The 26,301-nt window shown below is 34.9% G+C and overlaps 1 protein-coding gene across 2 annotated transcripts in view; it reads left to right on the top strand.

The window, feature by feature from the left end:
* The window catches only part of LOC145239834 (uncharacterized), a 61,438-nt gene that overhangs the window by 30,444 nt on the left and 4,693 nt on the right, over window positions 1–26,301 (top strand). For both annotated transcript variants that reach the window (XM_080103381.1, XM_080103380.1), the window contains exons 2-4: window positions 8,476–8,511; window positions 13,312–13,969; window positions 24,421–24,601. In XM_080103381.1, coding sequence (XP_079959507.1) covers window positions 13,326–13,969; window positions 24,421–24,601 — 825 coding nt within the window. In that variant the 5' untranslated portion in view covers window positions 8,476–8,511; window positions 13,312–13,325. The remainder of the gene's footprint in view (window positions 1–8,475; window positions 8,512–13,311; window positions 13,970–24,420; window positions 24,602–26,301) is intronic.

Genomic DNA, 26,301 nt, shown 5'->3' with positions numbered 1-26,301 from the left:
AGACAAAAACCCATTCTAAAAGGTGAGATAGAGTGACAGTAAGGCAAAAGATGTACACGAACAGCTATACAAGCATTTTGATAGTTCAGGTTCGAAATTTCCTCTTGGCCTTTAGAAAATTGCTGAAAATTTACTTGTCACAAAAGACATTTCTGTTTGTTACAATATTTTTTTTTATTATTATTAATTGAGAGACTAGCGTTATTACTAACCAGCAGAGTGTTATCACTGTCAACCTATGGCATATGGATGCAGAGTGATGATGCATGGAAGTGAAATCTGGCCAGTGAGGGCTGAGAACATTTATTGGCTGGAGAGAAATGATTCAGTGGAGGTATAATGCGAGTCCTAAACACAGGTTTATTTTTTATCTCAGAGGAAGATTAAATTTGGACAGTATAAAGAGAGGTGCACAAAACAAACTTTGACCGAATGACCATATTAAAAGAATGGACGAAAGTTCATTTTTTTTTTTTTTTTTTTGAGGTAGGTGAATCACTCCAGACAGTCATAAAGCCATTTGATGTAAGGAGCTTAAAAAAAAAGATAATACTTTAATGACAAAACCCAGTTAACAATAAGTGTGAGATGGGTAGACTCCAGTCCATAAAATAGTAATTCTTCTCCCTTTCTTAGAAATATTACTCTTGGAATGTGAGGACTAAAATACAAAATAAGGAAGAGTTATAAAGCTGTCAAAAGTAAACCCAAATCCTATTTTGTATTCCCCTTAAGAGTTAAGATAACAGGTTCAGTCACAGAAATGCAAAGGAAATATGGGAGAAAGAATCTACTTCAGAGGAAGTGGGATAAATAAAGACCTGGCCAGAGATAGGTTTGTTTGTAAGTTAATTTCGTAAAGCCATCTAACGCATGTAAAATTAACATTAAACCTAATATAACATTGAACTCTAAAATCTTGGTATATCTTTGATCTTATCGATTTCTTGGTATCCTATAATAGTATTTAAACAATAGTGTTTGTACTGTTAGCGTTAATAAACTAGTACTACAGGTTTAACTCGTTTGGTTAGCAAATGTGACATTTTTTTGTTTCTTGTCTTTATTTTACAAACTGAAACCCGTTAAAAATAAAATGCATTTTTGTTTTTGCAGGGCAGAGGGGGGGGGGTCACTTCAACATTCTGTGTTTTTTGTAACATGTCAGATTTACAAACACAATAATCCTATGAGGTCTCTGAGAAAACAGAAGATTCTCATTAAAAATAATTCAATTAAATGTTCTATACAAACTTGTGTGTATGATTATTAGGACTTTAACAAGAGAATATTCTTTACATTATTTTGACTCTCGAGTATATATCCGTTAATATCTTATGTTTTTAGATAGTGATGTGGTTCTCGATTGATTAACTGTGTCGGATATATACTCGAGAGTCAAAACAATGATACAAATATTCTCTTGTCATAGCCCTACTAGAAACTACCATTGGTTGAATTGTTTAAACCTGAGAAAAATGAGTTTGTAAAGCCAATTATCGAAAAAGAAAAAAGGGAATAAAGACTAAGTGTGGTTATGTTAAATTACGTCGGTTCTTTTTAACTTCTGCTTTCTGTTTAGTGGAAGTTTTTCCAAGCCTTTCCGATGTATACTGAGAAAAAGTTTCATCTGATTAATAATTATGTAATTCTGTAATACAGTTTAATTTTAAAACTACATAAACAGCTAGTCTTTCCTTTGAAATGGTTTGATTTTTAATAAAATGTTATAATCCAAATATCTTTTGGTTTTTACATTGTTTTTTTTTCCAGAATGGTTTTATATAATAGAAATATATTTCAAAAGTTTACATACAAATAAATTTCAATTTTTAAATGCTTTTTTTTTTTTTCAATATCTAATCATAAAAACATTTTTTTATTCTTTATATTGAAACATTGCCTAAAGTTTACATGAAAATTATATTTTTATTATAAGATATTAAAAAAAAAAAACGGTTTTATGTTATTATAATGAAATTCAACAGCCCCTTAATGCCCACCATGTGGCTAAGATACGTTGATGACACTTTCATACTCTGGCCCCATCAGGAAGACATCCAGGCTCTCGTAGACCATGTGAACTCAATAAGACCATCGATATAGTTCACAATGGAGAAAGAAAAAGATAACCAACTGGCCTTCCTTGATATACTCATATCACGCACAGAGCATGGGTTTAAGACATCCGTATATCGCAAGCGTACCTTCACCGGACAATACCTAAACTTCAACTCCCATCACCCATACAGTATCAAACATGGAATCGCACGCTGCTTACAACATCGAGCAGAGACAATAAGTAGCGACACCATTACATACCACCAAGAAATGGTCAGGTTGAAGAATACCCTCCGTCGTAACAACTACCCCGATAGCATACTATCCACCAGACGTGTTAATAGTATAAGAGAGGAGAATGAAACCCAAAAACCTCCAACGGTCTGCCTACCATACATACGAGGCATCTCCGAAAAGATTCAGAGAATATGTGCCCCCTACAACATCAGGACGGTATTCAAAAGCGAGTCAACACTCAGACGACACCTGGTACGAGTGAAGCCTTGCAGGGATGAGAACATGACCAAAAGCTGCATATACTCCATCCCATGCAGTTGCAGAAAGGTTTACAAGGGTGAAATATGCCGCCCCCTTAAAGTAAGGGTGGAAGAACACCGAAAAGCGGTAACTGAAGGGGAGACGGAAAAATCGGGTATAGCCAACCATGTCTGGATGGAGGAGGTAAAAATAATAAATAGAGAGACCCACTGGAAAGTGAGAAAACTTAAAGAAACAGCTCACATGCTCGGACATAACAACCTACTGAGCAAACCAAGCATAGAGCTGAATGCAATTTGGACACCTGATAGAGAGAGAAAACCTTGAATAACAACATAGGTTTAACATTAACAAAAACCAACTAAGAATTGTCCTAGTGACATATGGCCGAGTGGTCCTAGACGTTGTATCACAGTTTACAGTTACCCAAAGGTGCTGAGTTCAATTCTGAACGAAGGCAGTGAAAAAGTAACATTGAAAACAAAGAATCAAAGCCTAGCTTGACTCTGAACACGGTACCCCCGTAATAATAATAAAGGGTTGGGTTCGAGACTCCTGACAAACGGTTCACCTGACGAAGGCCGAAGGGCAAAACGGCCGAAACGTTGTGACAATAACAACCAAGATGAGGAAGTCAGTCCGACAATCTCAATCAATGAAAAAACCTCATCTCAAAAATACAGACAATTACTCAATCAAATCTAGCCCTCTTTTTTTCGTTTGTGCTCATATCATTCTATGTAGTTTTATTTTATTTTTATTTCTCACACATCTTAACCATTCTTAATTCACTTATTTTAAAAGAATTTCCTGACTAATTTCTTTTCTTTCTTTTTACCATGTCGAGGTAGTAGTGGGGAGGGATCCCTATTAGCTTATTTAGATGACAGAAGAACTTTATTAAGTACGATACTTAAAATTAACTAACATGGTGAGATGCAAAAAAAAAAAAAAATGTGTGTATATATATATATATGTATATATATATATATATATATAAATAAATAAAACATTTTAAAATTTAGAAAATTAAAAATAAGTGCCCCCAATTTAATTTTCACTATATTCGTAACTGAAATATGCAGTATCTTAGCTGTAATACTAGGACTATTTTCCCTGAGTGGATGCCTTACCTTCTGCCTATATATACAGAATACGAATTCCGAATCGACATGAACTAGTTCTTGTAAATGGGAAAAAACACCTAACGGCTAGCTACGAAATCCCAATATACATTTTACCTCCAAGACGACTACCTCTGTCTAACCTGCATGCGCAAAAAAACCTTACCTGAAACTCTAAATCCTAATGGAGATCTGTTATTTGTAAGTTAATAACCCCTGTCTCTTGAATGCTAACAATCTGCTCCCTCCCACCAAACCGCCACTTAACTCCTACATTGCACAGCGTTTGTAGTGGAATCTTTAACCCAGCCACTTTACCCTCACATGCTAACTGCTTAGTCATCACTAAACATCTATACAATGCTACCTCTTAGACAAGCATTGGAGTTCATTCCTATTCCAGTAAGGTACTTAACAGCCAAAGTATGTACTCGGAAGCAAAGCGCACTGCATTACATAACTGTCTCCTAGATAGCTTTGCAACGATTTATACAAAACTGAATCCAATACTCCTTGTTACGCTAAATGGCCATAACTCCTACTTGAAAGCTGAAATTATCTTCCCTCAATAGAAACACACTTTGTACCTTCAACTTTATTCGCATCTACTAAAAACTTGCCCATATATCTATTTACCTAATTACACATGACTCAAAACTTAGTTGTATCCGTACTCGCATCTCAAGCCCTCGCATCTCAAGCCCTCCTTACATCTAAAATATAGTTTGGACATAACTCGTAGTTCAATTCTTAACACCTACTCACACTTTAATATTATCCTAGACCCAAGCCAACATAGATAAAATAAAAAATATATAAAAGGAAAGCCTCAAACCACATTATCTCCTTTCTAACAAGCCTTCTTACAATCATAGTTGCTTACACTGCAAGACTCTACTCACCCCCCCCCCATCCAGTAACAATGAAATAGCAATGCCCCTAATTCACTTTGAGGAGTGTAACTATTCAGCAGATATATAACCTCTACAAACTAACCCAGTAACATTAACTAACCACGCGGGGTCACAGAAATACCTGGATTAGAACCCAGGCACGGAGCAACCCCTCTCAGTGCTGACGGACCCAGTAGATCTTCCCAGATCATCCGTCTAGGAGAAGGAAAACTCTGAAACTAAACCAAAGGGGAGGGAGGCCTCTTCAGTCTCGGATGACAACCTTCCTAGAGCTGGTGACTCAAACAAATTACCGGTCTGCAAACCTAATTTGCTTCCATACTCCTTCTTTGCCTATTAGTCAGGCGCAGAGACACTATCACAGTGATTCGACAGAAAAACCTAGTGGTAGATCTTGTTTCTTGTCTAGGGCAATGAACGCCGTTTCCCAACTCCCGACACACCCCACCCCTAAAACTGGGCACTTGAGTGTTTGAGTACCACATATGCCTGAGCAATTAGATTGGGTTGACCTTCCTCTGATGGGTTGAGGGTACCGGATTGACAGTTACTGGCTGCTGTTTCCGACTGTAAGTACAGGGGCCCTAGCTCTTAGGTAGCGCTTAGAGCAGCTGCTCCATCAACAGTTGTATAATATCGAGATGTTTGTAGTGCCATGTCGTGCATGGAAAGGGACCCTGCACTCATCCCTGGTGGGCTTTCCTGAGGCCACAGTCCTAATTGAAGAAGGGTTAGCTGATGGTCTACTTGTGATGCATGTGTGATATTCTGCATAACCTCCTGTTCAGCTCTCCCTTACCTAACTAAAACTCGTAAAAAAATATGAAAGTACAATCTAAAAATAAGCTTAAACCAGGCTAAGGGTCAAACAAATCCAACATGCCTCCTCCCTTGAGGCTTGCATTCACAAATATCCGTGGGCCTAGAACTAATTTAGCTGATGTTGAAGCATTTCTCCTAACAAATACCCCGGATATCTTAGCACTAAGTGAGACTAACCTACACTCCTCCATCCCCTCTAACTACTTTAACATGCCTGGATATCTCCCACTCTGCCGTAAGGACTCTGACAGACACATGCACGGACTTGGAGTTTACATTCGTAATACCCTTCCCTTGACTAGAGAAACAAACCTAGAATCGGATGATCAAGCCTTTATGTGCTTTAGACTAATCATGCAACACAACATTAGCTACTTTTACTTTCTCTACCGCTCTCCGTCGACCCAAGACTGCACCATAATAAACAAAGTCTCTGACAGCATAGACACAGCACTCTCCATCAACACTAGCGCCGAAGTACATGTATTTGGTGACTTTAATGTCCATCACAAAAACTGACTTGGATTCTCTACTTACACAGATGCAGCAGGCAGCACAACTCATAGCTTCTCTATATCTCACTCCCTATCACAAATTTGTTTTTTTCCAACCCGTTTCCCTGACCAAGAAGAACAACACGCATCACTTTTAGATCTGTTTTTGACCACAGTTCCTAATGATTGTATAACGAATGCCGATAGCCCACTTGGGAACGCTGATCATGCAGTAATAATGGTTGAAATCGCCCTAAACTCTAGAGCCAAAACTGAAGAGCCAGTGCTCAAAACAATGAGATATTATAAAAAGGCTGACTGGGAAGCCATCAGAGATGCCCCATGGGGAAATATTTTTTCTCTTCCTGCTGAACAGTGTGCAAACGAGACCACTGAATGGTCCAAAACTGCAATCGAAGCGCATGTTCCCATGCGGAAATTTTATAGCAAGCCCCACTCTCCTCAATGGTTTACTTCGACTTGCGCAACTGCCATTGCTCAAAGGCAGCATGCATTCCGCAGATTTAACCGCCATAAGTCCAGTTCAAACAGACAGAAGTACATAGAAGCTAGAAGTAACGTTAAGAAAGAAATAGCGACAGCTAAGAGAGAATTTATGGAAACCACTAAAAAATGCATTCAAGTACAAAAACTAGGAACTCGTGACTTCTGGAAAATCTACAACAGTGTAGTAAATAATGGGCAATCAACAATTCCCCCACTAACCAACAATCACGAGGTTGTTTGCTCAGAAACTGAAAAGGCTAACCTGCTTGCCAGTCGATTTGCCTCAAACTCCACACTGGACCCTTCCAACCACCCCCTACCTCAATTTCCTATGCGGACAGACGCCACGCTAGACGATCTACAAATCACCCCTGCTCAAGTACATGCTATCATAAAAACCTTGACACTTTAAAGCATGTGGACCCGATCTCATCCCAGCTGTGCTATTAAAAATTGCTCAGCTGAAGTAGCTCCAGTTCTCTCCAAACTCTACAACAAATGCCTTAATGAATCTTGCTCTCCGGGCTGTTGGAAAACTGCTTCTGTGGTACCAGTATTCAAGAATTCTGGCGAAAGAACTGACCCATTAAATTATCGCCCCATTAGCCTCCTCCCACTTTTTGCCAAAATATTTGAGACCTTAATTAACCATGCTCTAGTCCGTCACCTTACAGATGCTAAGCTTCTGACTGATAAACAATATGGATTTAGACAAGCCCGTTCTACAGCAGACATCCTAACTGTAATCTCTGAACGTATATACCATTCACTGGACAAAGTGGGGGAGGGCAGAGCGGTAGCTCTAGATATATCTAAGGCTTTTGACAGGGTATGGCATGAGGGTCTCCTCAGGAAGATTAGATCATATGGTATCACTGGTAGAATACTTAACATAATTAAATCCCTCTTAGATAAGAGAAAAATCCAGGTTGTCCTCGACGGTCGTACATCTAAACAATATGATATAAATGCGGGAGTGCCCTGGGGGTCTATCCTTGGACCTCTACTGTTCCTGATATTCATAAATGACCTCCCCGACAAAATTTCCTCTGATATGGGTATATATGCTGATGACACCACACTCTATAACAGACACGACAGGAAAACAAATGAACACATATCTAAAGAAATGGCAGAAACACTGGAAGATGACTTCCAATCTGTAGTGGAATGGGGACAAAAATGGATGGTCACGTTCAATGCCGCCAAGAGTAAACTAGTTTCATTCAATAATTACAAGAAACCTTTTCTACCACCTATACCAATGGCCAACAACTCTTTATCTGAGAGTACGTCTTTCAAGCTCCTTGGCCTAACGTTCATAGGAAACATGAGTTGGAGCAATTACATCGAGGGCATTGCCAGGGCCGCTGCAAGGAAGGTGGGCTCTCTCTACCGTGCTAGAAAACTACTAACACCCGAAAGTATCCTGTACCTTTATAAGGCAACCATTCGCCCATGTATGGATTATTACTGTCATATTTGGGCTGGTGCATTGGCTACTAGTCTCTCGCTCCTTGACAAGGTTCAAAAGAGTCGCTAATCTGATAGGTCCTGAACTGGCATCTAAGCTTCAGCCTCTGTCCCATTGACGAAACGTTGCATCCCTCTGCCTGTTCTACAAGTATTATAATGGTGAATGCTCTGACGAACTGCAAGCACTTGTGCCCCCACGACGTGAACACCCTCAACAGACCCGACAGGCTGCAAAATCCCACCCCCACACCAGACGTGCTAGAAATGCAGACGTGCACATTTAGAGCATATAATTTATAAAACAAAAACTGTTGGCCATTTGTGACGAGAACTTGGTGGACGAGTCAGACATAGACTGAAGTTTATTTCTACCAACTATGTGTGGTAATGTTGTTTCTCCCAAGATGATGCAATAAATAATAAATAGTTAATAAAATTCACAATTCGCAATCCAATGATTGCGAATTGTGAATTTTATTAACTATTCTGTAGGTGTTTTTTTTCTTCTTGGAAGGAAAAGGTTACCTTGTACTAAAAACCTAAGAAATCATAATTATGAAGTTTTTCGTTTTTTTTCAGAATCATTGAACTGATTAAATGCAACCCAATGTAATGGTAAGTACAGAATCAAAATTTCTTTATAAATATTTTCTTCAGAATCTTGTATTTTTTATTTTTTATTTATTTTTTTTTTTTAGGTATATCTTTGCATTTCCATGAGAGATTTTATTTTTTTTCTGTGAGGCTTTATTTTCAAATAACATTTCATTGCTAAGCAGTTGCTACAAGATTAGAAATATTGGTTCCTTGTCTTGTCTGAGGCGCTCTCACTTGTGCAATAATGGCAGGGAATTTCCAGGCTATTTATGAAAACTGCATTTTTAAAGCACTGAACCCCCCCCCATTACATATGTATAGACACTAAAACTGGCATCTTGTTCTCATGAAGAAGCTACAATATGGTCAAGCACTTATCATAAACAAGAATGTAAAATTATTACAAATAAATTTTAATTTTATTTAAAAAAATATATATAAAATGTATAACAAATAAATGTAAACTGGAGGCTGAAAGAAAGACAGGCAGACACTGCATTCACCCTAGATAAGTAGAATAGGCTTCCTCCATAGGAGGAAGTGTCAAGGGAATATTAAATTCACAAGCATTACCCAGTTGCATGTATATCTCGATCAAGGGAGATGACAATGTTAGGTTTTTGAGGTTCTTGCAGAGAGGTATCGATGTTCTCTTATATACAGTGCCTAGTATTCTCAAATGACCGACCAGATTCAACGTTGCTTAACTTTGTTGATCTAATAAAAACCGGTGAGTCAACGTCATTATGCTGTGTTGATAGATTACAAGCAACAAAATGAATGGAAAGGTATATTTATGAATGCAAAGGTTTGAGTTTTAAAAGTGATGAGAGGTTATGAAATCCTTCATAGCAAATGTATCTTTTTTTATTTATTTTATTTTGTTCTAGCTGGAGATGGGAATCCTATTGGATGTCAGACATTCACCTGCTATCTCATACATTCCAACCGAGAGATCTTTAAGATTCTAACAATGCCTTGAAGTGCAGGTTTTTGAATACCTGTTGCACTTGGTTCACAGAGTATATTTGCCACATAGTTTTTTTTTAATTCTTTGTCATCAGTCCGGTTGCTCTTATAATTACTGGAACGATGGAGATCTTCAGATTCCAGTTGGTTTTTTTTCCATTTTATACATAAGACTTTGGTATTTTGCTATTTTTTCCCCTCTCAGTTCTTTTTAACCCAACATCGTTGGGGTCACTAACTTCTAAGGTTGTTTCTTCTTGTCTCATAACTATGCCAGGTTTAATAGCCCCTGTTTTCTAAGTACATAGCCGTAGAAATTGGCTCGGTGATTTTATTTTTATTTTTCTACCCGAACGTCATGTTTCTGGTCTGATTTGGAAGGCTCAATATCAAACAGTTTCAATAGACTTTTTCTTGGAGGATTCATTGTTCAGAGCGAAATTTTTTCTTTTGAACTGCAAGAAAAATGTTTTATTGCCATTTTCTGATATATTAATCGCGAGAATTTAATAAAACATTTGATTACTTGCATGGGTAGACTCTGCCACAAGTAATTAAGGATCAATAAACCTCACCTAGGGCCTTGCTTGTAATAATCCATCTAGCAAGGGGTGATATTGTCCCAGGGGTTTCAACTAATGTTGTTAACCTGATGAACTGTCTATTTTGAAGAGACTGCTGGCACCTATTACAGTATAGCTTAAGTTTTTGTATCTGGTGAAAAATCGCCTGCAATCACATAGACATTTATGGTTTGAACCGATTGTGGTTATCTCCCTTTGCTATTAGCATCCCTTAAACCAGTGTCATTGCTGTTTTCTTCCTTGAGTTAAAGTTCCACGATGTTGCTTATGAAAACAAGAACTTCATTCATAATCTAAATACTCACTGGTTTTATTCGACTGATAAAAAAACGCTTTTACTTTGGAATAAACTGAAAAGTCTGTCTTATTGTTTTTAACTTTTAATTAATAATATTTACTTTTTGAGGCCTTAATAAAATTTGGATTAAGTTTTTACTGCCCCTTTCATTTTGAAAAACTTCAATATGTAAAGTTTTATGTACCTCCAGTATTTTTCATTTGTTTGTGTTTGTTTTTTTTTTATTTATGATAGTTCATACAAAATGCTTTTTTTATGGAAATGTTAATGTGACTTCCTGTCACGTTCTTTGTGATGTTTGTATTTTTCTTTGCTATTTTCAATGCTGAATACTTAATAATATATAGGTCACTTGGTGAATTAATTATGATGAACTAGAACAATGGAAGTGGATTATTTTCAAACCTAACTCAATCTTAAAACGAAATAATATTTTAGCATATTGTGCCATAAAAATATATATTAGCAGGCTGCCCGGCATTGTCCAGTTGTACAATACGCTTAAATATATTTTAAATTATGCAGATTTCATATTTATTATTATAGAGCAAATTCGGTAAATTTTAAGGCCTGCCCCAGTGTAGTATAACCACCCCCAACCACCCCATGTTAAGAACAGCTTTCAGAATAACCCCCCAACCCCCCCATCTTATAAACGGCTTTATGGGTTGGGGGGGGGGTGTTTATTCCAAAAGCCGTTCTTAACATGGCGGAGGTTGAGGTGTTTATAATACACTGAGGCACGTCGTAAAATTTTATCACAAATTCTCTATATTATTTATAATGTTGTACTTAAAATATATAGAAATGATTTCAAGTTTTACAAATGACGACTTCAGTTTCATCAGTTAGGATCGAAACCAAAATATTTAGCCTTAGTCGTTATTTAGCAGTTCAGCTTTTGTTGTTACTGTTTGAGCTATCGCCAGATGGATAAAAAAGCTAAAAATTAAGCGCCTTCAAGCTAAAAATGTACATGTACACATGCTCAGAAGTTAGTGCTGCCATGGTTAACTGTTTTTTTTATTTTTTTTATTTTTACTACTTAGCAGCTATTTTTACAAGCTAAAAACAATGGTTCAAATACCCTATATATCAACTTTTAAGTCTGTAGACCAAATATTCAAAGAGGAGTTTGGTAGAGACGTTTCTTGCACAAGGTCACTTTTATGTACATATATAAATGTCCATGTGTTAGAACGTTTTCATTCTAAATTCTACACAATTATGCACTATGTAGAAACTAGGCATAAAAAGAATTAAGCTTAATAGTTAGATGAAATAAATCGTCTAATAAGAAACCATCAAAAATAATAAATTAATGAGAGCTCGTTTTTCAAAGAAATATGCAAATTAGTTAACCTTCATGAAGTCGCTCACCTATCCAAAACTGAGTATATTAAGAAGTTCGTTTTAATAATTTTTTAATAGAAAAAGTAGACTTTTAATATCAATGTCAGAGCTAGGAAAAAACTCAACTTTATAGGTATATAGATAAAAACCTTAGAGACATACGTTGATTAGCTCAGGTTTAGTATAATATGTACATGTGTGCATAGAAAAACAAATATAAAGGGATATTTGCAAAATATAGAATATAAATTCAACTCGAAAACGTTTGACTAATATTTCATTTATTTTATTAACAAAAACTTTATCAAAGTGATTAAGAAAAGAAATAGAAATAAGGTGTTCAGAGATCTTTATTTATTCCTGGGAAATGCCGGGTGTGCCTAGAGGTGGTTAAAGACTATAAATTTACCTAAAATTATTTCAATAAATATCACTAATTACCCTACGACCAATAACAATAAATACATTGCTTGACCTCACTTAAAAAATATACCTATAAAAGTGAAATTGTGTGTGCATGTCTATGTGTACAATTCCCTACCAAACTACTTATTTAATTTTCAGTCTACGGACTTGAGATTTTACATAAGGAGTATTAAGATTTGGGAAAGTCTTTTTAATCGGGTTTTCGGCCAGAAATTTGGCTGGTAAGGGGTCAACGTTCAACAATTTGACCTTTAAGAACCCTACCAAACTCCTCCGCCAATTTTGAGTCTAAAAACTTGAAATTTTAGATATAGGTTACTTGGACATGGATCTAACTTTATAATTTGAGTTGAGCTTAAAACAATAAATGCTAAGGAGTCAAAATTGGGGTCAAAGTTAAAAAAATTTGACCTCTGCAGTCTCTACCAAATTAGTCAGCCAATTTTTGGTCTAAACATTTGAAATTTTACATAAAGTGTATTCAGACATAGGGCAAGCTTTTTAATCGTTTTTATTTGCTGAAAATTTGGCTTCCAAGGGGTCAAAGTTCAAGATTTGACCTTTGCAGTCTCTAGCAAACTATTAAGCCAATTTTGGGTCTAAACATTTGAAATTTTACATAAAGGGTAATCAGACATGCAGCAAGCTTTTTAATCAGTTTTGGGCGAAAATTTGGCTTCCAAGAGGTCCAAGTTGACAGAATTGACCTTTGCAGACTCTACTAACCTCCACCGCCAATTTTGGGTCTGACCACTTGAAATTTTAGATGTAGGTTACCTGAACATGAGTAAAACATTTGAATTTATTTGAGCCCAAAACAAATGTTAAGGGGGTCAAATTTAAAAAAAAATTTGACCTCTGCGGTCTCTACCAACTTTTCTCTATTGTTGTTAAGAAAGCCTATTATATAGAAAGACATTACCGTACATATGCACACTTTTGAATATATACCTATGCACATAAAGTTATGAAAAGTACATAGGGCCCAAGCAAAGCCGGGCTGAACTGCTAGTATTATAAAAAGTTAAGAAATAAGAATATTAGACTGAAAAGAAATAAGAATAAAAAAGGTGTTATGTGTTATATTTCTTTAATATCTGCTAATGCTGGATCTTCTTTGTAGTCTACTTAATAAGAGCAACACATGTTTAACATTTATGTAATAAAGTTTTTCTTCTTTCTAACCAGCTATAGCAAATCTAATGGCTTGCTGTATGACTACCACCACTCCACAACCGCAAAAATGTTCTTGGTGCTCTCATATCTATCCGAGAGCAAGACTCTACTCAAGAAACTGTCCACGAAAAAGACAACTGTTGTCCACGCGTACACCGACACAACAACAGCAACATGCTTATGACAAGAGTTCTACGTTGGCAACTACACGTTATCATCACCATCACTATCATCAGCAGGAGCAACTTGACAATAAGACATCAAGGATCTCTGTCTATGAGTTGGTTCAGGCTGCATCATGTGGCGATAGCGAAATGTTGCGGGAGATTTTGTACAGTGAGAGATTCTCTTCCGATCCTCAGAGACGAGATAAAGCGATGCAGGTATTGGCTGTATCGCTTTATAGTCGACAGTTTTCCATATTTGATATAATGATGAGCTTTCACAAGCAATTCAGCCATATTTTAGACCTTGATTCAGCTATTCATTACTTTGCGATAAAAAGACATGAACCCCTTCTGGTGACGGCAGCTCGGATGAACTATGTTAATGGGGTGAGAAAGATGCTGGATGGTGGGGCTCGGGTAGATGCAATTGATTCTGTCCGGAGAACGGCTCTTTGGACTGCCTGCAATGTCAAAAGATTAACTATGGTGGAATTGTTACTCGAGTAAGTAAAAGTTTTTTTTTTTTTGTTTTTTTTTTACCGTATATTTCGGCATATGTTTGTTTAGCCTAGGCTAGAGATTGCAACACCCAGTATCTTATTGGTCCCTCAACAAAAGGAAGGTGGATCTGTAAATTCACTTTTGTCCTTTCGTCTGTCCGCACTTTTCTCAATAACTACGCTTGGAATTTTAAAAAATTTTGCACAAACATTAAACATGATATGAGTAAAAAAGTAACAGAACAGATTTTCCAGGGAAATTTCGGTTGCCTCCCTAGGGGTGCCTTTCTGGTTAAAATGCCTAAAATTGACACTTTTGTGCTTATTAAAAAAAAATTGATGCCTTGGATTTTTATAAAACTTTCTGAAAAGTAACTAACTGATTTCTATATAATTTTGTTTGTCTATACTTTGCAATAACTTTTGGGACCCTTTTTACCATATTTGTCCAAAATTTTCTGTGTATGTCTATTTAGCAGTTTTGCATGGTGCTGAATTCAAATTTAAATATGTTAAGGCCTGGGGACTTTTTGGGCTAAATGGCAGGTGGGAACAAATGCTGAACTTAATCATTTTTTTATGCCTCATTTACTGTGTACTCATGGGGGAGGGGCATGCATGCTTCACTTGTGAAATATTGGTTTTTAAAGATGATTTTTTAACTTTAATGGTCGTCTTATACGCCAAAATATACAGTAATTCTTTTTCAACTCAAACAAGGCATGTTGTCATTTGGAACGTAAAGGGGCTACTATTTGGGATCATGTCTAACAGGCGACTATGGGAAGTTGAACAGAGAGATGTCAGTTCACATTACATTTAAACTTCTGAGGGTTAGTACATTCAGAGAAGCAGGAAACAGGGGAGGGAATTTCAAAGTCTAGCAGTCCGAGGGATGTAACTATTAGAGTAATAGACTTTCCAGCATCTAGGGACTTTCAAGAGTAAAGGAGTGGAATTTTGCTGCTTTAATTGCTCCTCTTAAGTGTTGAGTTCTCGCTATTTTGATAAGTTTTCTTTGTTAAAGATATATTCTTTTTGCTTTTCTCTTGTAATGTATTCACATTTTACATAAAATATAACAAATCTTTTATTTAGTTGTTTGGTCCTACTATTTTCGAAATAAAAATAACTGAGGTCACCTTTGCATGGTTCTTAAAGGACTGACGAGTTTGTAAATTGCTATTATAGATAGTTTGTCTGAACACAAGAATAAATAGAAAAACACTGTAATGCTATCCATCATTATTCATGCCGTCTTCTGTGAATAGCCTTTATTTTAATCATTAATCTCATCTTCTTCTATAGATATAAAAGCGAAAATGTGCATGTTTGTGTGTATTTTTCTGTATGTCTGCAAAAGGCTTTTTTCGTCTGCCTTCTCGGTCGGCTCACTCCTTCTTAAAACTTTTTATATTACGTTTAAATGATAATATCTACGAGTTAACAACAGAGGTCGCCTGTCTATTTAATTTGCCCGACTTTGAAAAGCTAAATATTCCACATTTTTGGATCGCCGCGTGTTGCTTTTACTTTTTGGTATAAAAAAAGCAATTCGAATAGACACCTCCCTGGCCTATGGCCGGTGGTCTCCAGAAAGCGATGTAAATGTTTGGTCCATGTCAGCTTGTCATATCAGACAGTTGCTTTCATTTCGAGATACTCCCCTAATAAACGGGGGAGCTGCTTTTCGTTCCCCAAAGTTCAGTAAAAGCTGTCCCGCACAAAATCTTAACTGCTGAACAGCCTGCTTACGTCATGTTTCAAGGTTAAACATCACGTGGCTTAACTTCCTTGCACCTGTCAATTTCATTTCACTTTATAAACCTTAACTTAACAAGCTTATCAATTCCTCTCCCCTTGTGGTCGAGATGGTTAGGTGTCTGGCTTTTTCCCCCCCTTTTGTTTCCACCTTCGCGTCAAGGCTTCGGGGTTCAAGCCTACCTTTCTACTAAAACTTTTTTTCTTTTACACCTCCAAACACCCGGCCATGTTTTGATGTACCCCCCTCCCCCCAACAACACCCCTCCAAACACCTGAGCAACGCCGGGTACCCCCCACTAGTCTATAATATAAATCCCACCTATCTGTTTAAATGTATGTATGTATGTTTGTATGTCTGCCTAAAACTTTCGACAGAGGCAACTGATTTTTACGTGATCAGTATCGGTTTGAAGCTCGCCCCTTTGGACGACAAATATCGAAAAATTAGTTTTCGGCAGGGTCTTTTTTTTTTTTTTTTTTTTTTTTTTTGCGTTACCATTTTTGCAAGTCATCGTATCAGTTGGAATGACTTTACTAATTTCAATGTTTCGAACTTTTGGTCGTGCCATGGAGTAGGGGTAAGACGTCAGATTTTCTTTTACTTTCTTTTCCGCCGTTGCGTCACAGGTTCGAGCCTGCCTGCCTACTACCACTTTTCTTTGCTCAACACACACCTTCAAACACCCGGGCAACGCTGGGAAGCTAAGCTAGTTTTAACTAAAAATAAATTTCTATGTATATAAGTAAAAATTTGGAATTAGATTTTGTAAATTAAAAATTTACAACAAATTTATAATTGACAAGGAATACAAAGATTTAAAGATTTTTTATTGTATCCTTGTTAAATAATAAATTTGCAAGTTTTAAATTTACAGAATCTAATTCCAAATTTTTACTTTTATTATTGCTCTATTTCATATATTGTCCTTTTTTAGCTGGTTGGGATTGTCTTATAAATAGCGATACTAATATTTATATGGTCTTTAACTTTACAGTAATGTAAAATCTGTAATCTGAAATCATTTCACTTTTTTTTATATATATGTGTGTGTGCGTGTGTGTGAGAAACAGCACTTACACTATTTGGGTTTAACCGGCTTCCTCTCAAGGAGAAAGTTCCATGGGATTATGAAATTCACAAGTGGTTCCCCTGTCGCATGTATATCCCCATTAGGAAAGAAGAGGACGTAAGGTATTTGCTCCTCTTCCAGGGAGGTTTCTACGCCCTCCTACATACAGCGCCTGGAATTCCTAAATTGGTCACCCATTTTAGTTATGACCAGACTCAACATTGTTTAACTTTGGTGATCTGACAGGAACTGGTTTGTCAACATGATTGTTCTGTGTGTGTGTGTGTGTGTGTGTGTATATATGTATATGGAATATACATCTTACATACGGATAAAATAGAACTACCACTCATCCATTCCTATACCTCCCCTTGAGCCTTAAAACAAACTACCTACATTATTTAAGACTTATAGAAACCCTATACACCTTTTTACAGTACACTTTATATAATATGCTCCTCATTTATCTTAGAATTCGATATAATTCCCTCTAACAACATCAATAATTTTATTGATTTATTTCATTCCTGATGAATCCCAGGGTAGACATCGCATATCCATTATATTACCTAGCATCTTTACTCTTCTGATGAGAAGCATTGGTATAAAGAGTCCCCTCTATCCCCCTACTAAATGTTTGTATACCCTTATTAAATAAATGAACCATTCCATATTTACCAATATATAGTTTTTCTGACTTCATTTTCCACTTATATATAGGAAACAATAATAAGAAATATATATATATATATATGATTGCAACATCTTGTCAGACGAGTGCCACTCCCTCAGACATTTTAAATCCATGAGCCCAAATACCTGAGGGAGTATCTATACAAAGATGATGTTACAGAGTCTTAGCTTTGTACGACAGCTAAGTCTCTCTCTCGGTTCAAAATGTTGATATCCAACAACAAGCAAGAGCAAGATAGCCAGCAATAAATTAAACTGCAGACCAGCTTAATGCGGGTACTGGTCTTCCGCTTTATGGTTTTTGAAATCAGAGATTTGCTTCTCCTAGAAAGGTTACCTTCACCACGACGGGAGCCCTCTCCACCCCAATACACATATACACACACAAATATACACGGTGCTAGTTGGCCGTTGACCCAGAAAAAGAGTTCATTCGCCCTTTAGAAGGTCTTGTTTTTAATCCTTCAGGGAGATTAGCCGCCCTCCTCACCAAACAAGTCTGGTGGGGGGAACCAGTTTAGTCGCTGGTGACCCAACCATAAGGCAGGTAGTACTGGGTTATATGGTACCAGTAGCATATGACATGACCTGACATATATATATATATATATATATATATATATATATACACATAGTAGTAGACTGACCAGCTTCCAAGTGACATGTAGATTCTCTATATTAAACAAATTACAAACAGGGGAATAGATGTGTCCAAATTGATAAACTTTTAAAAATTAAAATAATACAATATTTCTCTACAAGATTATTCAAATATTATATTCATTTAAACTAGCAGGACCTGTGGAAATTCCACAGGGGAGTCATTCATATGTAATACATTGATGTTGGCATTCTGTAGATGTTCAGTGTAAATGGAGACGCTCTGATATTATTGTAGCTCTTTTGTTAAAACTGCAAAAGTATTTATCTAAGCTAGCATGAATGCTCAGCAAAGCCCGGTCGTAAAGTAGGCTTAAATATGATATTTCAATTCTTGCAGGTTTCAAATATATTATTATAGTTAATGTTCTATCGATTTTTATATATTATAAAGTTGCGATTTCAAAAATATATTCAGTACCACACAAAAGTATTGGATACATTACATTTTTCTTCATAACTTTAATTAGGGTTCAAGATTTTACCTAAAATTTGGTTAGTATATTCCTATTACTATTCTAAATAATATTTGGGGTAGTAATTACAAAATTAAAGTTTAGAAAGTTTATATTAAAGGAAAAATATAAATCAACTAACGCAAAAGTATTGGATACATTGATTTAATATTTGGTTGCATAGCCTTTATTGCGTTCAACAGCTTCTAATCGCTTTCTTTAGTTGCACACATGTTTTTGCAAAGATATGCAGGTATTTTGCCCCATTCTTCTTTGCAGAACTGTTCTAGTTGTTGAATATTTTGTGGATTCCTCTTGTGAACATTGATCTTCAATATTTCCACAAATTTTCAATTGGGTTGAGGTCTGGAGACTGACTGGGCCAAATTCCTTTATTTCTAAGCCATTCTTTGGTTAGTTTGGCAGTATGCTTGGAATCATTGTCCTGCTGAAACACAAAATTGCTATTATGTTCCAACAAATCAGCAGATTTCTGGAGATTTTTCTCCAAAATCTCCCTGTACATACGTCCATTCATTCTACCATTGATAATTTCTAGTTCACCAGTACCTTTGGATGAAAAACACCCCCATATAATTGAACCACCACCAAACTTTACCGTAGGAATGGTATTCTTTTTGTTATAGGTGGTGCCATTTTTATGCCATACATGTGTTGCTGTGTTTCTTTCAAAGATTTCGATTTTCGTTTCATCTGACCAGATTACTTTGTTCCAAAATTCCCATATGGTTTAACATAATTCAAATGTGATCTGAGATTCAATAACGGAACTATCCTTGATACAAAACCTGCACGATTTAGAAGTCTACTGATTGTATCTTTGCTCACATTAATCCCAGCTTCTCTGAGGTCGGTTTGAATTTCACCATGAGTAAGAAAAGTTTTTTTTTTTTTTTTTTTTTTTTTTTTAATTTCTTTGCCCGACCACATCTTGGAAGATTTGCAACAGCTTCACCAGGGGTTTTAAACTTTCTAATAACGTTTCCAACTGTACTAAGTTGTAGATTAAGTTCCCTTGATATTATTCGATACCCTTTTCCTTCTTTGTGCTTATCAATGATTTTTGGACGAATGCCTATTGACAACTCTTTAGTTTTAGGCATTTTTATCAATGAACTGGTTGACTTTGAAGGAGTGAGCCCAAACTGAAAGAATTTTATAAAATTATTTTAAGAGAAAGCTCTCTTATTGGTCAGTGATAAACCGTTTGCATTATTGCAACACATTAAGCAAAAGTCATTTAAATTTATTTCAGAAAAAGAATTTTTTAAAAGTGTATCCAATACTTTTGTGTTTGGTAATTCATATTTTTCCTTAAATATAAACTTTGTAATTAATTCCTTAAATATAAACTCTGTAATAATTTTCCTTAAATATAAATTTTGTAGTTACTATTCCAAATATAATTTAGAATAGTAATAGGAATATACTGACCAAATTTTAGGTAAAATCTTGAACTCTAATTAAAATTATGAAGAAAAATGTAATGTATCCAATACTTTTGCATGGCACTGTATATCCATAAGACTTGGGTGTGTTAGCTTGAATCGAAATCGAAATAAAAACTTAAGAAAAAAAATATATGTATATATAACTGGAGTTCCTTCAGCCATAACCGAAACCAAAGCTTATGAAGAATTCTTGATAAAATTATTTATAAAAAACATAGATGACTTAAGTGTCATCAGCTATAATCGAAACCGAAACCAAAACTTATGAAGAATTCTTGGTAAAAGTATTTATGACAATAAATGGAGGTACATAACAATTAAACGACCCGGATGTAAGTGTGACACAGAAAATAACATAGACACTATCGTATTAATATATAGTTCAAATAAAGACAGTGTTTATTTATAAGGTGAACTTTATTTCAAACTAACAGGCCGCCTGGTATTGTCCGGTTGTATAATACACTTAAATATGATATTTTGATTAATGCAGATTTCATATTTATTATAATACTAGCGAGACCTGTGGAAATTCCACAGCAGCATCTTTCATATGTAATGTATTGCTGCTAGGCATTCTGTGGGCGAATAAAGACACCATCATATTATTCTAGCCCTTTTGTTAAAACTGTATCGCCCCCCTCCTTACTAAAATAATAACTTTGATATATTGCCTGGGCTGATTATTTTATTACAAATACACCAATCAATTAACTCACATTTCATAATTTTTCATAATTCTTGGATATTTTACTAATTTCGACCATCATTTTTCATAATTTAAATCCAGATAATCGCCCCCCCCTACATTACTAAAATAAGAGCTTTGATATATTGTCTGTGCTGATTTTCATTGCAAACACACCAATCAATTAACTTGCATTTCATAATTTTTCATAATTCTTGGATATGTTACTAATTTCGACAATCATTTATAGTTTTAACCCACATTATCGCCTCCCTTACTAAAATAACTTTGATGTATTGTCTGAGCTGATTATTTCCTAACAAACACACCTTCAATCAACTCACATTTCATCATTTTTCATAATTCTTGGATATGTTACTAATTTCGACAATTATTTTTCATAATTTTAACCCACATTATTGCCCCCCACCTTACTAAAATAATAACTTTGATATATTCCTTGGGCTGATTATTTCATTACAAACACATCAATCAATTCTGAGTATTCCACCTATCTTATCCAATCCCGGGTGATGCTGCATATTCTGCACATATCTTCCACCTATCTCATTTGATCCTGGGCGATGCTGGGTATTTTGCTATGTTTTCCACCTATTTCATTCAATCCTTGGTGACACTAGGTATTCTGCTAGTATATATTTGCGCTTATCTTATCCAATCCCGGGACTGACTTCATGTCTGCCACTCCACTGTTAAAAATATACATGAAATAAAGTAATATCTAAAATGTAAATGGTTGCAGCCATTTCCGGGACTGACTTCATATCCTCATCCCACTGTTAAAAATATACATGAAACAAAGTAATGTTTAATGCGTAAATGGTTTTAGCCATTTCTGGGACTGATTTCATATTCCCTACGCCACTGTTCAAAATATACATGAAATAAAGTAATGTTTAAATCATAAACTGTTTTAGCAGCTTTTCGAAATTAACACATAAAAACATTATCACGGTTAGAGATTAGGCAACCATTACTGTATGAATTTCTGAGTGTACTAGCAGTCTCGGCATTCCAGTGACTTTAATCCCCCCCCTCCTTAAAGAGTTTTTGCAATTACTGCCATGAGGACATTAAGGACGAAAAGGATTACTTGATATATTTACGTGATTTTTGGAATGTTACAAGTAAGCCAAGTTAGTGTGCACTGATCTATTTACCTGATTTTTATTTTTGAATCAGTAGTTCATCCATGTGAGTTTTGAAATATGGCATCTTATGTCAATGTAGTAAATAATAAATATATTATATGCATCTTTTTTAACAGATGATAATGACGTCATCACCGGAAGTAAACACGTCAGACTATCATCGCCCCCTACTGAAAAAGAAAGAATATTATGCCTGGAATCTCATTAAACACTCACCAAATCCATTAACTCACTTTTCGTATAATCTATATATTAATACGATAGCGTGTGTGTTCTTAAATAACTTATTTTTAAGTGCCTCAATTTTCTACATGTTAAAGATTTGAGTAATAGTTGATTTTACAATGAACTGAATTTTATAACACGGCAGAGTGAGTCAAACTGCATGAAAATAAATAATTAATAAAATATTGTCATTGGTTATGTTATAATCGTGATAATTGACAATACTGAGCAGTTTTAATAGAAATATTTTTTCAAATTAAAAAGCAAAGAAAACCCATAATACGTCTATTTCAAAACTCTATCAAGACCGTTTTTTGTTTTGTTTTTTTTTTTCATTTTTTTAGTGAAAAAATGTGTTCCTATTTTTCCTTGTCCAATTACAGAAAGAAATATTGTTTCATTCTATTCTCTGCAGCTGTACTGAAAGATTTTTTGCCCCAAAATATCTTTTTCCTGAGTATGACATTAAAAGACATTCAGAGGTCAGACCCCATTGGGGGGCTGTGGAGGATGTAGAGTTGCCCTTTTGTTACCATTGCTCACTAGATCCGGAGTGGTAATACATGTTAGATCATATGGTGCTACAAAATCAGACTGTATGAAGATACTGGCTTCCTGAACAAAGTCATGTTCTCCAAAAACAACAAATTTCTTCTATAAAACAAATAAACCAAACACCATGAATAAATATTTGAGGATATAAACAATTTTAAACATTTTCCAAATTACTGGACATTAAATAACCCAAACAGGGTTGATATGGCATAAAACAATCAAACCAAACATCATGAATAAATATTTGAAGATATAAAATACTTGAAGTCTAAAATCTTTTTCAAAATTATTGGATGTGGCATTAAATCCCCTCAAATGGTTGATATACTGTAAAACAAAAATAACTTACTAATTAAAGAGATCTGGCTATTTATAGCTCTGATCGAAACATGTCTTCAAATGTGTAGTAAAATAATATAAAAAATTATATATACTAACTAGTAGAGGTACTCAGAGTTGCCCAGTATTAAACGTAATCTTAAATTCCTTTTAAGAAATGAAGTAAAAAAAAAAAAAAAAAAAAAAAAAAATGGAAACAGACATGTACATGTGAGGATCGTTTTTTTTCTAAACAGTTCACTTGTAAGTAAAAAAGAAAAAAAAATACTACTGCTGAGACCGAAATCAAAACCTGAAAACAACTGTAAATGTCAACTGATTTCAAGTCTGCAGATCAAAAATTGAGTATATAGGTTGAGAGTTGTCCTCACACATACATACACACACACACATTCTTATTTTTATAGATATATAGATTTAATGTTATTTATCCATCTATAGAAAAGCTTTTTTTTTCTTTTTTTTTTAAAGACTCATCAATATAGATTCAAACAGGCCTACCTACCAAAAGGTTTGAACTTATAACCCCGGGACTTATAACACAACATCATTAACTCCTTAACTAGCAGGTCAGCAGTGCGACCGAGACATGTAAATAGGATTTTAATACAAATTCATACCGATAATTAGATCTAAAGTGTTCAACCTAAAGTAGAGAATTACAGCGTTACTGCCAAGGCAATGCAATTATTTTTCCCCAATCAAAATGCTTTCCTTTTATTGAGGTGGCTTATATATATATATATATATATATATATATATATATATATATATATATACACTAGAATATCCGTCCCAAGTCGGATAAAACTCCATAAACAAAACAATTTTTGTGTCCTATTCTAGTAATACACACACACACACATTTCTGTGGAAATATTCTTTATTCACTAATATTTCCTTTTTATATATACCAATCCTTATTTAAGAAGCTCAATGTTATACTGTCAAGAATTGTAAGTGTCAACTGAATTAAAGGAATAACTTGTAAGATGGTCAACATCATAGAATTTGGAATATAGACTTTTGTCATTTATTCATTTTATATATATATATATGTGTGTGTGTGTGCGTGACAAAATAAAATGTTGAAAAGTTAAAACAAAAAAGGCTTTTTTCATCAGAAGAAATAATTAGCAATTTTATACTTTCATTTTGCTAGTTATTTCCTCTGAAGAAAAAAAAACTTTTTAAAACTTCATGGAATAAGAAATTTTTTTTGTATTTGTGTTTGAACTTTTGATTAATTGAGTTACATATTTAACTAAGGTTATTTCAGCTAATTATATATCATTTACTATCATAATTTTATCCTTTTAATCTTGCAATTAATATTTCCAATCATTTTTTATCTGTTTCAGTTATGGTGCAGATGTTGACATTGCAGACGACAATGGGGTCACTCCTCTGATGGTCTGTGTACGAGCGAGAGAACCTCCTCTTGATATCATTGAAACTCTACTTCGTAATGGCAGCAGTGTTAATGGATCTAACTGCAAACGTTCCATCTTTACATTGTTATTACATAAAACTGACGGAAAGGTTTGTAGCTTCTCACATTTTTTGTAATTGTATACTCTTATTAATTTCTTTCTCAATAGTAATAAATGGTATGTATTATACTTGGCGAAACTGGACATGATGAGTCACCCATTGAACTCTGGTTAGACTGCTTGAATCAGGAAAAAGTATTGAGTTAAATATGAAAAAATGAAGACAAAATCCCAAATTGGTCTCTTTCTATTTGTTATACATCCCTCTCTCTTTCTTTCTCCACCAGTAATAAATAATATTGTTGGTGGTGATATCCCCTTTTATTTATAACTAGCAAGGCTATCCGGCATATTTTCTTTCTATCTCTGTGTATCCATATCTCTATCTTTCTCTTTTTCTGCCTCCCCCATTTTCCCCTCCATCTCGTTTGCCCAGCCCATTCCTCTCTCTAGACATATACACAGATAACTCCTTTACATACTAGATTCCTTGATAAATGAGTCGGCATAAGGGAAGAAACTCGTTGATAAAAAATCAGTTACTTTCATTTAGTACATTAAATTAGTTGAAAAATGACCCCACCCACAACCCAGAATAAAATATGCACCAGTTTAAAATCAAAGGATAAATAATTTTTTTTCCAAATTTTAGAAGCTATTCATTCAGGGAAACGCTGATCAAGAACACACACAACTGGCCTTTATTTAATAGATGGACTATTATAATCTTATTTTTTCCCTATTTTTTTTTTTTATCTATGACCAACTGTTAATAAACAGAAAGAGAGAATTACAGAAGCAAGAGTGATAGATGCCATATAAAATAGGAGTGAGAGAAGAGGTTCACACAGCAATGTATTAAGTCTCAGAATAAGACAGGAATTTAGTAAATTGATACTGGATTTATTTTTAAATAACTCAATCTTAATATTAAAGATGAATAAATGATTATATATATACACACACACTGAATAGTGAATAAGCATGGCAACAGACTAGTAAAAATAAGGACAGAACACATTAAAATAATGTATATTATTATTAAGTTATTAAGGTCAATTCAGACCGTCCTAATCATTTAATATAGAGAGGCTTTATTGAAAAGAAAACAAAACCTTATATACAGCAAAGGTTATCCAAAAATGGGAGAGGATGTGAGACTGGAAATGACATGAAATTAATATGCTTTATTTTATCTTATCTGGTGCATGTCAGGCAGCCATTTGCAATAGTGAGAAGGTACATGTTCATAATTGGAGGTTCTTGTAGGTGTTAGATTAAGATATGATAATAGTGAAAATGAGGTGGATATGAGCAGATGAGAAAGATTTGTGCTCTTGTGATAGCATTTTTTTTAATTTAGTGTTTTAGTGTTGCCGCGTTCAAATTTTAGATCATTTTTGAGACCTTATTTTGCGATAAATGATTTTTCATTTTCTTACTCACATTAAGATTTCTCTATTTGATTTGCATTTTTAATGATGAAATTGATATTTTATGTCTATGAGTGAAAAGATTATAGAGATGATTGGATACTATTATTTAATTAATTAGAATTCTTATTGAGATAAGTAATTTGTATTATTTATTTATTACGGATGATTATCTTCATCTTCTCGTTGTTGTTGCACTGAGACATTTCGGTCAACTATTCCTCTGGCCTTCATAGTTGTTGTCGTCTCGCCAATTAAACCTCTGGCGGCTTTGGGTAAGATTGAAATCGCTATCTTCAGACAATGCTCACCTGGA

This window comes from Euprymna scolopes, chromosome 19, assembly GCF_053919585.1.
Source record: "Euprymna scolopes isolate OS-2025 chromosome 19, ASM5391958v1, whole genome shotgun sequence".
Lineage (NCBI taxonomy): Eukaryota > Metazoa > Mollusca > Cephalopoda > Sepiida > Sepiolidae > Euprymna > Euprymna scolopes.
Note: the sequence above shows the minus strand (reverse complement) of the source record. Positions and strands in the feature narration are given on the sequence as shown.